General features: G+C 38.0%; 1 protein-coding gene across 1 annotated transcript; it reads left to right on the plus strand.

The window, feature by feature from the left end:
* Positions 1 to 2,940: 2,940 nt before the first annotated feature.
* On the plus strand, positions 2,941 to 11,471 carry LOC135480460 (adenylate kinase 8-like). Its single transcript, XM_064760298.1, has 10 exons — positions 2,941 to 3,120; positions 3,714 to 3,798; positions 4,460 to 4,623; positions 5,132 to 5,282; positions 6,598 to 6,669; positions 7,672 to 7,872; positions 8,471 to 8,602; positions 8,802 to 8,891; positions 9,480 to 9,621; positions 9,994 to 11,471. The coding sequence occupies exons 1-10, from the start codon at positions 3,037 to 3,039 to the stop codon at positions 10,313 to 10,315; spliced, it is 1,443 nt and encodes a 480-aa protein (XP_064616368.1). The 5' UTR covers positions 2,941 to 3,036; the 3' UTR covers positions 10,316 to 11,471.
* Positions 11,472 to 14,709: the final 3,238 nt, after the last annotated feature.

A 14,709-nucleotide genomic window follows, 5' to 3' on the forward strand; every position in this document is an offset into this window, starting at 1 on the left:
AAAAAATGTCTTTAGCCTATAGATACCATCATAGAGATACTATATATAGCATCATAGAGAGCGAAACCAGGGCAGCGACGACAGTGTGATAGCTGGTAAATAGTCGCACGTACCCGGTGAAATACGGCCTTTTGTCAGTGTACGCATGTAAATAAAAGTAGCCAATTACACGCCCGCTAGCACCATGGCTTAAGCAGAGTTAGGTAAAAAAATTAGGAAATGCAAAAACAAACAAAAAAAAAAACAAACAAACAAAAAAACAAAAAAAAAATCAAAAACAAAATCAAAAAGACGAAATGAGGAGTACAGCAGTGAAGGTTTGTTATATTTGGTGCCTCGGTTTGTTTGTGTATTTATTTATCTCGGATTTTCGTTTAACGTCTTATATAGGCCCACTCCAGAATTCTGCACATGTGCGATAACAGTCACTGTTTACGCCGTACTGGTACTCAAGAATATTTCACTTATTAAAATGGCAGCTGGGGGAACCACACGACCATCCGCATCTTGCTGGTCAACCCTCTCACGCACGACAGGAGTGGAAGCCAGTGTTATCTGGACTTGAACTCACATCGACCGCATTATTGGTTAAAGACCTCAGGGTCACTGTGCTGCTCTAACACGCTTACCAATAGGCCACCGAACCCCCTACAGTATATTACATGGTGCTATTGCCCCTGTCGAAGAATTCAATGCCAGAATTGATGTCAACGCAGTTTGATCACAGCTTAACATTTGCCTTAAAGGGAAACAGAATCGACGCTGATTGGCTGACAATAGAGAAAGGATTCCCTGGCTTAAATCTGGGAGCCTTGGTCACGCTTGAATAAATGTACCATACCGGTACCTAAAATTCAGGTTACGCATGGCATGACCTGGACTTGCCTATCTCCCACAAGTGCAAATCAGAATCAGTTGTGTATCCCTTTAAATAAAATCTTAAAAGTTACTGTGTGAAGTTGTGTGGTGTACCTGTGGTAATGTGGTATTAGTTCCAACAGTGAATGGGTGCCGTCATTGGGGACTATCATGACTATAGTAAGGTATGTGTGAGGGCAAAGAAAAAAAGTACAATGAAAGCGTCAAGAAAACGACATGTAGAAAAAGCGGTTAGTGTTTATTTATTTCCTTGCTTTGCTCCGAATGCTTTGGTGCTTCGAAGAACATTAGATGCTCGACCAATGCTCTTCCTAGATTGGTGTTTTACTCCATACTCAAGAATCTTATTTCACTTTATGTACGACGGCTGCCAGCATTATTGCGGGAGGAAACTAGAGAGAGCCCAGTGGAAAAATACGACCAGCCACAGGTTGCTGGAAGGCATATCCAGGTACGGGGAAATCGTCAGTATAGGAAAGCTAAACAAAAATATTTTCCTATAAGAATGAATGAATGAATGCTTGTGATTTAACCACGTACTTAACAATTTTTCAGTCATATGACGACGAAGAGTCATTAGGTGTGTATATATACTGTGTCTCCTTGTGGCAGGGCGAATCCATGTCGCCAAAGTGCTGCCTACACTGAAGTATCATGCCAGACACCAGACACCCCACTCAGTCACATTATACTAATACCAGGACAACCAGCTCTGTTTCTTTGCTCTAACCTCTCAGTGCTAACCGCCACGCGAGGCAGCAACAAGTAGGCCTACCATCTTTAAAGTCTTTTGTATGACCCGACCAGGCACAAAAGCGTGTCGTCTGCAAATAATTCAGTTGGGGTTTGAAAACGTAAAGGACGAGTGACACTTAACGTTTTGTTGGAAATGTTTGATTGGAAAAGTTTAAAAGTTAAAAAACTCGGTAAACATAAACTGAAAAGCTTAACGTTGGGTTCGCCAATGCCATGTACTATATATGCCCCAATAAAGTACCCCACATGAAGTTTAAAGAAGCATAACCTGAGATATCGGACACCTTCATCCATATGTGCGTGGGGGACGGGTGACGCAACATGGTGTTTCCGGTTGCTATAACACGGGGGAACCGATGGTCTCGTAAGAATTCTAGATTGAAAACTGATCTATATTGAGTAAGGTGATTTAAGCATATCTGTAATACGATAATCCTTGTAATAAACATTTATGGTGTTGATTTCGTGTCAGTGGGACAGATTTGGCAGTAGGCCTATATACAATGATGAAAAAATTGTTTTGTAGTGTATGATATGACATAACAGGCAGTCACCTCGCGGCGGTAAACAGTTAATTGTTAATAAAGTGGACAATTAACATTGGAAAGGTCAATAATAAGTTAAGAAAAAATCAGTTGCAATTTTTTTACAATCAGATAATCTGCATGATTACATGTTCATGCAGTTGGTTATACATGCATCTTTATAAATATGAAAACACTTTTCGAAAGGCATTTAAAGGAAAGATGCGTATATATGTAATCAGTTCTTAACAAGGGAAATTGAAACATTGCATTCGACCTTTTCAATGTTTAATATCCACATTATTGACAATTTACTGATACCCCATGAGGCTGCCTGCTACGTCATATCATACACTACAGAGCAATACATTCATCACTGTACATACTGTCAAATCTGTCTCACTGACACTAAACCAACACCATAAATGTTTATCATGGTACTATAGGTAAATTGTCCCTTTCTGGGAGCCTACTGTATGTATACATGTCTATATAGCTTAAACGTGCCTCACTTGGTACATTTCTCCTGAGGATAACTTAATTAAAATCGAAATACTGAGTTCGTCAAAAGGCATTTCTTTAGAGTTATTTTACTTATTTATTATGCTAAGCATTTCATAGATCAACAAGACTAGTACGGAGCCACAAAGGTAATTCAAGGGACGCTTCTCTTTCACGGCGCAATACAATCCTAAGTTATTTCCCTTGCTTGGGATTAGCGAACCAATGAAATGCAGCCTTCTGAACGAGTTTGGCCAATCACAACCTTTCTTGTATACATGGCGGGATCAACCTTAGCAACGTCAAAACACCTGTGAGGTGTGTAAGCTTTCCTTCTTACCAAATTTATGTTTTTCATTCACTCTACTGTTTAGCAATGGATGCAGCCAATCGACCTTTATTAGTTCCACCGGATTTTGCTACGTATGCTGAGAAAAATGGCATATTCGACATGTACAAGGTAAGTAGGAAAATCGGAGACGCTGACAAGCCTTCTAATGTTATGCAACAACAACACTGACAGGTGGCTGTCATTGTCGTCTTTGGATTTGCTGTAACTTGCGTAATATTGTTTTACGGCGCTGATATTCAACAGTAGGGAATTCGCCACATTACAGTAATATCTGCACGTGGACTAACTTCATTTTTCACCCTGGTCTTTCAATCACATTGACACATGATTTTAGTCCCGGCCTTGAACTGGGTATTTGTACATTCCCCTGTTTTCACTGTTCGTGGAGCCTTGGTGACAGTAAACTATTGAAAACGAAGAATTATGCACTCTAATCTGGTTCTGCGAATTTTGCTTTGTAATTTTTTGGCATGGCATTTTTCATGTTCCTTAAAACCGTAGTCTTTGTTTTATAGTACCTTTTCGTGTCTCCTGTAAATATAAAAGACTTACATGTACAGCATAAATAAATACTTGTATCACCATGTGTAACTTTTGCAACTTCATAGTTGTATGCTTTGTGTAGCAATGTACTGCAGCCCATATTTACTCTGCGGTGTGTGATAACTGATAACTTATCGTTCTTTATTTGTTAATCTTAGCGTCTTCTGCAGCAATTACTGATCCACAAACCTGATGATCCTCTTCCCTTCCTTGTGGATCTGTTGAAAAGAGACAATGATGATGGTAAGTGTTGGTTTTTATCTGGTCATGCAGATTCATTACTACAACCACTAATAATAATATCTCATCATACAAGTTAAATAATAATACTCATACTACTACTACAAATAATAATAATAATAGTTGTTAAATATATAAATAAAATAATCTGGAGTGATAATTTTAGTATTAAACGTAATCCTGTCAGTATCGAGGCAGGGTGCATGTAAAATGTTGTTGTTCAGTTGTATCGTGTACAGCAGTACAAGACACCTAGGAACAGTAACTTTTTCAAGACCCATAACATGTGAAGGCAAAATGACTGCTACTTTAGCAAAGACTGTAAGGTGAATTTGGGTTTTGTGTGTCCTTACCAATTTGAATATACATGAGATGATGCATGTGTGGGTGAGCTGAGAGGTAAGAGCCAAAATTCACACCAGTTTTGGACCGCATTCATTGTTTGGAAAGGCCTTATCGGACTTGGCTTTAATCGGTGTATGGTTTACCAAAGAGTGAAGTTAAAGTAGCCACCTAGGGCTACGTGTGGAACATTTACATTGGATATGTATTTCAGAAAATGCTTAGAAAGGCAATAAATATTTGGTTTCAGTTAATCCATATGTGTTTTTTAACTTCTAGATGTGAATGTTTACGACTTTATGTGTGGTTTATCTTTTGTTAGTTCCACAGATTGTTCTACTCGGGCCACCCGCTTCAGGAAAAAGAACGATTGCCAAAAGCATCTGTAACAAGTTGAGGACAGCCCATATTACAGCTGAGAACCTGGTGGCTGAAGCAGAGGTGGAATTAAGGAATGAAGCTCAATCTTACTTAGACAAGGGTCAGGTGAGTGTAACTGTTTGGATACGGAGCATGAGCAAGAGAGTCGGGATGAGATGGTGGTTGGGGTGGGGGTGGGGATAGATGTTGCAAGGGTTTTTGGTTTTTAGAAGAGAAGCCATATGTGTTGGGCAGGCCCCTTGACCCTTGGCTTATTTAAGACTTTAAGACAATAACCTCCCACTTTGGACATGATTCTGGTGCCTCTGCAGGGAGTGCACGCACAGAGAAGGCAGAGCTGAGGATATGGGTGGTGGGAATAGGGGATAAAGATGTATTAGAAACAAGGAGAAAACCAGGATGCACATGGAGGAAGTGCATGATCATGCATGCCTGAGTGTAGATAAGGGCAGGTCAGTGTAAATCAAAACTATATCTAGAGAAAGACACTATACATAAATAAAAAATGAAAATAAAATAAATTTGAAAAAAAAAAAAAATAATGTATCCTCCTATATCACAATTTTCAACTTCTGCAATCTTATTATTTATACTGATTTGATGAATGCTTTAGGAGATCCCATTGGAATTGTGGAGGAATATTCTAAAGGAGAGAATGTCGCTGTTTGACTGTGTGAAGAAAGGATGGGTCATGGAGGGATTCCCTTGTACCAGGGAACAAGCACAGGTTTTTCAGGCCATTGGAGTCAACCCCACCCATTGTGGTAAGTTAGCAGAGACCTACAATAGCTGTAGTTGAATGTACAAGCTGTGGGTTATTTATTTATCTGATTGGTGCTTAACAATCAGGTTAATCCTATATGGAGTCAGACTTCAGTGTGGAGAAAACATAAAAATGACATAAAGTTCAGTTGAAAGAGTGCGAAAAGTTGTTCCTAAATGTGGTCTTCAATATTTTTTCTGATTTTTCCTTAAGGAGAAAAAGACACTTGACAATAATTTTTGTGTGGTGGGTATTTGGGACCACTTTTTGGTATTTATGATCTTTGTTTAATAATGTCATAATTTTTGCACTAGAATTAGTTCTTTTCAGCTAACAAATATATTAAACCTCAATTTGGATCATATTTATACTTTAAAAATTTTCATAAATATTATCATAATTTAGGTTAAATGGATATGTTTTGATATAAACAACGAAAATAAGTACCAAAAGTTGGTCCCAAATACCCACTGTACAAAAATATTTTCATACCCTTTTCTCTTGAAAAATAAAAAATCCAAAAAAATATTAAAGATCATATTTGCAAATAAGTTTTGACGCTCTTTCATCTGATTTTGGCATCATTTTTATGGTTTCTTCATTTTTAAGCCAAGCTTAACTTTTATGAAGTCAGGCTTAACCTGAATGAAGTTGATGGTGGTCAGTTTCATGGATGAAGGAAAACCGGAGTGCCTGGTGTAAACCACCGACCTTTGGCAAATTACCGATAAACTGTTCCAAGTGTGACGTACAAATATGCACACTGTATTGGTACATTAGGACCCCACAAACAGCCACATGGTTATCAGTCATTGACCCCTGATTGTCACCAGCAGTGAAAGGGGTACAAGTTTCCAGATATGACGTTACAAGAGAAGTGCCCCTTTGTGATGTGGTGTTGTCGCTTTATATCACGGTGTGGTTAATCGGCCAAATTTAACATGCTATGGTCTACGAAATATAGAAAATTACTCAAACAGGATAAGATCAATCTCCTAATTCCTTTTCATTACTGGGTGGGGTTGTGTGTCAGATATTGCCAAAATAATGATATTCTGCCAGTAGATTTATTCTGACATGTTTAGAGACTGGAAAGGAGCCCTACCATGCCGTAAAGCAACATCATTTTGCACTGGGGGTGTGACTCTGTTGTAATGACTTCACTGAAGAACTACATCTTTGCTATTATTATATACATTATATATTCATGTTTGTATAAAGTGAAATATGATTTAGTATGGCATTAAACCCCATTCAGATAAATGAATAAATAATTCATTTGTGTTAAATGCACTACATATGTTCATGTGTTGTAGTGTTGCTGGATGCACCAGACACGGTGTTGGTGGAAAGAGCATCAGGAAAGCGAGTAGACACAGAGACAGGAGGTGAGTCTGGCTGTTACTTTATATATAATTATACCCCCTATTTGCCTTCTAATTTCATTCAAAGTTATAAATATAAACATAAATTATGGCATTTTTTTTTTCATCCAATGCACCAATGATTTTCATATTTGCTGTGAAATGTTCAGGAGTTGCTACATATTGTAAAGGAGCATTAAATCTTCTGAAACTATTTACCCCACCAGAAAATTGACAAGATGACAGAAAAATTTGTATTATTTTCTTTTATGCTTTTTTTCCCCACTTTGGGGCAGGATACTTTTTTTTCTCTTCACAGTAAAAAGTTGTATAATTCTTTGTGATCCACAGTTAAATATGAATTTGAGATCGTCACACAAGATTTGGTTTTTAGGCATCTGCCACACAAGATATGATTGGTTTTTCAGACATCTACCACCTAACATTTGATTGGTTTTTAGACATCTGCCACACATCATATGACTGGTTTTTCAGACATCTACCACCTAACATTTGATTGGTTTTTAGACATCTACCACCCAACATTTGATTGCCTTTTAGACATCTACCACCCAACATTTGATTGGTGTTTAGATATCTACCACCCAACATTTGATTGGTTTTCAGACATCGACCGCCCAACATATGATTTTTTTAGACGTCTACCACCCAACATTTGATTGGCTTTCAGACATCTACCACCCAACATTTAATTGGTTTTCAGACATCTACCACCCAACATTTGATTGGTTTTTTGGACATCTACCACCCAACATTTGATTGTTTTTTAGGCGTCTACCACCCAACATTTGATTGGTTTTTCGGACATCTACCACCCAACATTTGATTGGTTTTTAGGCATCTATCACCCAACATTTGATTGGTTTTTCGGACATCTACCACCCAGTATTTGATTGGTTTTTCAGACATCTACCACCCAACATTTGATTGGTTTTTAGGCATCTACCATCCAACATTTGATTTGTTTTTATGGATCTACCACACAACAGTTGATTGGTTTTTCAGACATCTACCACACAACATTTGATTGGCCAAGCAGCACAGAGATTCAGTCACGACTGGAAGAGGTGCCTGGCTATAGTGAGGAGGCCGTCATCAGTAAACTGGAAAGCTATCATCGTCACATAGACGGCATCAAGAGATGCTATGAGAAAGTAATAAAGGTTATCAATGCTGATCAGCCTAAAGCTGATGTCTTTGCTCAAGGTAAGTACAGAGTTATTCCACTCGATGAGTTCTCACCCTGGTATTGATCTCCCTTCCATGTGCATTTATATGTATATGAGTGTCATGTTAGATGAATTTGTGTACCCAAACTAAGCACGGTATAGGCCAATTTTTCATCAGACATGATGCAATTATTTCTTTAAAACAGATTTAACTTTGTATGATTATGAAAATTTAAGTCTGGTTTTTGTTTCAATAAAATTGAGGAGCCTAGAAGTTATAAAGCCTACCTAAAAGAAGTATCCTTGCAGTAACTAACCGGAGTCAGTGACTACAACTATTCAGACTGTACACCATACTCAAAACTTTTATAAGGACATTTGTGTACATTTAGGTATAGTCATTTTGATTACAGTAACTTGGTGTGTGAAGTTTTGCTTAGATTGCTCAGAGCGAGAATGTTTCCTCCAGAATACAGCTGACTAACAAGTTAATTGACCATTTCATTAGATTGCCACTTTGCAGTATGTTACAAGTTTGAGGTACGCTGCAAATTTGTGGCTTTAGGTTATTTGGTTCAGTTCCTAAAGTGTGTTGTCATTTCATACAGAGGCGTAATTAACGATTCTTGTTTCAGTGTTCTCTTACCTAACGACTATCCCACGCTCCGTGGCTCCCCACACCCCACGAGTCATTCTACTGGGGCCTACAGGCAGTGGCAAAGGAGTCCAAGCTGCTTTACTTGCCAATAAATACAACATTGTCAAAGGTAAGCTCCCTGTAATGGATAAATGGTTAGCGTGCTAGAACATTACAATAAGAGGAGCCTCTGACCAATGCGGTCACTGTGAGTTCAATATTTTTGTCTTAAATAGATTATATTTAGTTCCATTGAAAAAGTGAGTACATTCCTTGGGAAATAATCATATTGCGTTGTCAAGATGTGCGTGTATGTTTGTGTTGTCCAGTGTCGTGTGGGCAGCTGATCAAACAGGCCGTGGCAGACGAGAGTAAGCCCGGACTGGCTGCCAAAACCTACCTGGAGAAGAGTATGCAGGGTAAGTATGTGGACACTGACAGCTTGTTGATCATTCCAGTCTGTTAGTTTAATTACTTACATCAGCCTTTGTTGGTTTGTTTACTTGCATTTATTGTCTTCTTTTATCAGGCTTTGTCTGTTGGTTTGTTTGTTTTGTGTCAAACTGTTTTCTTGGTTTTTTGCTTGCCTTTCAAATGTTAAAGTTGATGCAGTAAGACGGAGATATCATTGCTTGAAGTTAATGATTGAAGTCCTTTAGATATGCATGGGGTTTGAAGTGAGAGAATTGGGTGATGAACATGTATAGACTTGGAAAAGCGGTCCATAAAGGTCCATAAAGTTTGACTGCACAGAAGAAATGTTCTAAACAGTTTGACTGCACTGAAGAAGTGTTCTAAAAAGTTTGACTGCACTGAAGAAATGTTCTAAAAAGTTTGACTGCACTGAAGAAATGTTCTAAAATGTTGTACTGAATGAGACTGAGCAGTATTAAGACTGACTTCTTTAAGAATAAAAATTTTTTTACCACTTTTGAACAAACAAGCCAAAGAGTATATTTTACATAAAACTTGACGTACATATATTTTATATGTGATATATGTTGCAGTACCAGACAGTATTGTGCTGACGATCCTCCGGGAGAGGCTGGCCCAGCTGGATTGTGTTAGTCGAGGGTGGGTCCTTCATGGTTACCCCCTTTCACGGGAGCAGGCAGAGCAGCTGGACAGGGCAGGATTCACTCCCAACAGGTATTGCTTCTAGCCTCATAGGTATAGATGCTAAAGGCAGTGAAGAAGGGACAGACCTGGGGGGGGGGGGGGGGAGGGCGTACATCATGTTTTTATCTGACATGGGAACAGGCAGAGCAGCTGGACAGGGCAGGGTTCACTGCCAGCAGATTTATATAGCTAGCCTCATTGTAGATGCTAAAGCAGTGTGATCTAGTGTGGGAGGTGGGATGGGGTGTTGAGGTCTGCACAAGTCTCCAATCAGTTAAGTTAATCATTAAAAGTGCTGGGAGATATTAGGTCGTTGAATGTCCTCGAAATTCTCACACAAATCACACACTATAGGGTGTTTTATGAACAAGTAGCAGAGTTATTTCCCACATTCTTTTTCAGGGTGTTTTTCCTGAACGTGCCAAATGACTCGGTGGTTGAGCGACTGACCCTGCGGGCCACAGACCACCTGACCGGGGAGAGATATCACATGCTCTACAACCCGCCTCGTTCCCAGGAGGTGAAGGAACGTCTGCGCTGCCACCCTAAAGATCGCGAAGAGAGCGTCCGCGGCCGACTGGCAACATATTACACATTCCAGGAAGAGCTGAATGATTACTACCTAGAAGCGCAACATATCAACGCTGACCAGGATCCACATACTGTGTTTGAGAACATCGAGAGTATGATTGTCAATCCTCTGCCTAAACAGTACGACAGATAACTGGTTTGAACATCAGACTGTGGACACTGTTACCTACTTGCACATGTCATCTGAAAAGTCAGATACCCTAATTCCTCAACCTTTTTGCATATGAAAGACCAACTTTTAGTGCAATTTATGCACATTGTTAATTTGATTTTGGAGATGAATCTACATTCGTTAGATTGGCCAATTTCAGGGCTTCACAAAAAGTGTAACTATATGAGCCTACACAGAATAATGCCTTCAGAAGATGTTTGAATAAACACCTTGCAAACGTGCGAAAAGGTTAAAGAATTAGAGCAATGGGGTGCTTACATTGAACTATTTATTAATTGTTTCATAACTTCTCCGCTTATTTCTACTGAGAAAGCATGTACAATAAACGACCAGAAATTTTGCCCATTACAAAGTGGCACATTTTGCCTTTTCTCATTTGTACACTGTATTTTCTGAATTGATTCTACTTGGGTGTATGATTCTATACAATTGCATGTATTTACAGTTTAGGAACCTGTGCTCAGCATGACATGTTTTCATGCCATAGTTATGAGTTATGTGAAATGGCATCTGAATAGCTTTGTATTTTGTCCTGGTATAAAATAAAACTTATTTTATGAAGTTTGGAAGACAATTGATGTCCATTCAACTGAACTTGGCCTGGTAAATTTGAGTTTGCTCGAACAAATATTTACATGAAAAAATGGACTGATTTTTTAGAAATATGGGAAAAATTCCTAAAATAACATCTCTGGTGCTGAAATTAAGGAATTCAGTCAAATTGGATCTCTCAAAATAAGGCGAAATGATAATTTAAACATGTTTGAAATTTTAAGTCTGATACAATACTTACGGCTCTATATGGCGGAGATGCTTGTCATTTCTTATGAGCTATATCCATGGAATTCTGTGAAACTGTATAGCGATGATTAGGTGCAGCTTTGACTGGCTATAGAAATCACTCCTCTTCTTTGCCCAAAGCTACAAAAGCGGAAAGGGGACTTGGAAATGCTGCAGTCTCTCTGCCCTTTTGTGGTACAAGTACCTATGAAAGCATAGAAAGTAGCGACTTTGGCTGTAAAGTTACCAATAGTACCCACTGGTATAGTTTGAATCAATCAATTGATGGTGTCTTCGTGGCGAAGGTGGTTAGCGTGTCAGAATGCTGACCCAGGAGCCTCACCCAAGTGTGGTCGCTACGAGTCAAGCTCATGTTGGCTTCCTCTCCAGATGTATGTGGGAAGGTCTTCCAGCAACCTGTGGATGGTCGTGGGTTTCCCAAAGACTCTGCCCAGCTTCCTTCCACCATAATGCTGACCACTGTCATATAAGGGAAATATCCTTGAGCAAGTTAATCAAATAAACAAATACTTCTATCAGTCATGTGCCCTTTTTAGTATATTACAAAAGAGGAAGCAGGCCAGCCTGGTGAACCATATCCATCCAAATTTCACAACAAAAGTGGTAACTGTGTGTGAACCAACTCCCAATAATATATGTGAAGTTATATATAAAGTGAAATTCTCAGGTGCAGTTTATAACTTACAGATAAAAAACAAAAACTACAGTTCCTTAATGGCGGAAGTTTTTGGATGTCCTGTGAATATGTGATTTAGTGCTCATCAGAAGCACAGCTTGTATCTGACCACAGAGAATACATACTCAGCATTTAGAATTTACATATTTGTTAGATTTGTGTTTTTTTACTTAAAGATGAGAAAACACTACTATGAAGTACATAACACTCTCCTGGAAAACAACTTTCTGTATTAGAACTTTTCAAACTGGCAAATAAATTTATATGCTTTCTAAGCATTATACTCAATGGCGGTCTGTTGCGACGCAGTTGGTTTTGATGTCACATTTGTAATTTTTTGCTAGAAATTTTTATAGCCCGTGAAGATCCTGTCTTCTGTAAGGGATGGTCATGTTGAATTGCAATCTTACAGTGCATCACACGATAAGAAACAAACTTTCAGAATTTCGTTTATTTATACGTTACACCAATCAAAAAAAAAAAAGAAAAATTTATACGTTTGGTTAACGTCACACTCAAGAGTATTTTACCTATCCAATGGCTGTCAGTTTTAAGGGATGAAGAAACCAGAGTTCCTGGGATAAACCCGCAAACATTTGGCAAATTCCTGACAAACTTTCTCATGTGTGATGTACAAACCTGTACACGTATATCATATCTGTTAAGACAAGTGGTCTTCACTGAATGTTTATTAGACGGTGTTCAAGAGCACATGAGGTCATCCACCACTTGTCACCAAAGCCCCATGAGCTGAGTAATAGCGAGGGAATAAACAAAATCCCTGTCCAGCACTGGGTTTGAACCTACATACCATGTGCCCCTCCAGGCTACTGAGGAACATTCTAAACTAAAAAACATGTAAAGAACTAAAGCTAAACAAAGAACATATGCTTATTTCCTTTATTGTACTCAAAGAGACTTAAATATACAGTAATGGATGCATTTCAATATTTACATGTAAAAGTAATATATAATCATACATAATATGGTTCTATTTTTTTTTCTTATAAAGTTCAATGATCAAAATGTAAAATAAATCCATCTTTTTATTATCAATATTAAAAGAGCGTAATAAAAATGTTGATATTTTAATACATGAAGGATGTGTTAACAACAAAAATCCAGCTGAAATAGTCCACATTGAGGGGTTATTTCCGATCCAACACATAACTGATCCACATCATTGATTTCAAACATAGAAACACTGCCATAACAAATTACAAACTAAAGGATCAAAGCTTTAGTTTCACATGTAGATACAACAACAATGGACCAGACTATAACCGAATATACATATATGTACAACATAAGATCTGAAAATAAGCCATATTCAAGTTACATGTGGCATTGTACCAAATAAAATCAAAGACTCATCACCACACTTAAGAAACACATACTTCATTTTGTGTTTGCGGGAAAGCTGACACTCAAAAATCCCAAAACGGCACCAAAATAAAACTGAAAATCCACCCTACATTGGGTTCTTCCCATCCAGTTTACTTACGAATTTCATGTTCTTCAAAGCTTTTCGATCATGTGTAAATATGTCTTCAATAAGAAAAATTGCAAGGATAGCCCAAATTCTCCACAAGTTCATGATTTTCAAGTTTTATTTTTATACCCTCCTCAGATATTGCAAAAAAAGATTTATTCTGCTTGTAAAACAAGTTAAATTGGTGTGGCCTTAGCGGCATAAATATCCAAACATTTGGTGATGATGTTATATGACCGGGCTTGCCAGCTGGGGATTTGAACCAGTGATCTCTGGGTTTTGAGTCCACGCTTTTTATTTTGCATTTTATTTTGACAATATTCAATATTTTATCATTTGACTGTTGTGTTATGCTCTAATTTTCAAAGATTCTTCTCTTACAAAGACGGCAGGTGGGCTTACGGATGGAAGACACTGCTGCACTACGCCAAGTAGCAGACAAACCTCCTGGCTTAAAGCTGCAGCAAACCAGCCAAAGCTGGACTTGAACCTGTGATCTCATTGGTCAGCCTCCAATCACTTCAAGCTAAACAAACCAGCAAGGCTTTTTGCTTTAGGTGTGTTAAAGTCTGTGTTAAATAGGCTAAATTTCATTAAAAAATGAAGTCATCAGTTAAGACTGATAACCTGCATCCAATCATGCACTAAATTCAAGTACGTTCATCTTGCTTTTACAACATAGTTTCTGTAGCTTTTCTTGCATCAGTTGTTGAGTGAAATTATAAGAACAGACTGTTACGTCATCCCTCTTTAAAGGTGAAATTTTTAGCGGTAATATTTCATCATGTCGCTGCCAAAAGTTGACAAATTTGCATATTTATGGATCAAACATATAAATGTACACATTAAACAGCAATAACGAGGAGCTATGCCCAAGGATAATCATTAGGAGAGAGAGACATGACAGAAGGTGACAAAACAAAGCAAAACAAAAAAAAAAGGAAACAAAAAAAACAAAAAAAAAACCAGGAAACAATCCAGTGTTGTATAATTTTTTCAAGCTTACAATAAATATTGGTTGGTGACAACCTTAACTGAAAGAAAGGTAACAAGGATGTGACAAACGGAAGAACTCACTGTTGTAACAGCCAGGAAATGCTTTTACACGAAAGAGCCAATGACAGGAAACAAGGCTACATTTAGAATTTCTCCTTAAAACAGGATGACAATTTAAGCACCCTTTAATACCCAAGTCTGTGTCAATAAATGTACCCTAAATGACCTAAAAATCTGACCACAATAGAGCGTTTTTTTTTTACAGACAAATAAATGTCATGAGATTTCTGGAGCTAAAATTTATATTTTTAGCTAAAAATAATATAATGTTACCTTGCAAACACCTCTCAGAGCATCTTTCTAAAATCAATAGAGCTCCCAAAATCTGGA

The sequence above is a fragment of the Liolophura sinensis genome, chromosome 13, assembly GCF_032854445.1.
Source record: "Liolophura sinensis isolate JHLJ2023 chromosome 13, CUHK_Ljap_v2, whole genome shotgun sequence".
Classification (NCBI taxonomy): domain Eukaryota; kingdom Metazoa; phylum Mollusca; class Polyplacophora; order Chitonida; family Chitonidae; genus Liolophura; species Liolophura sinensis.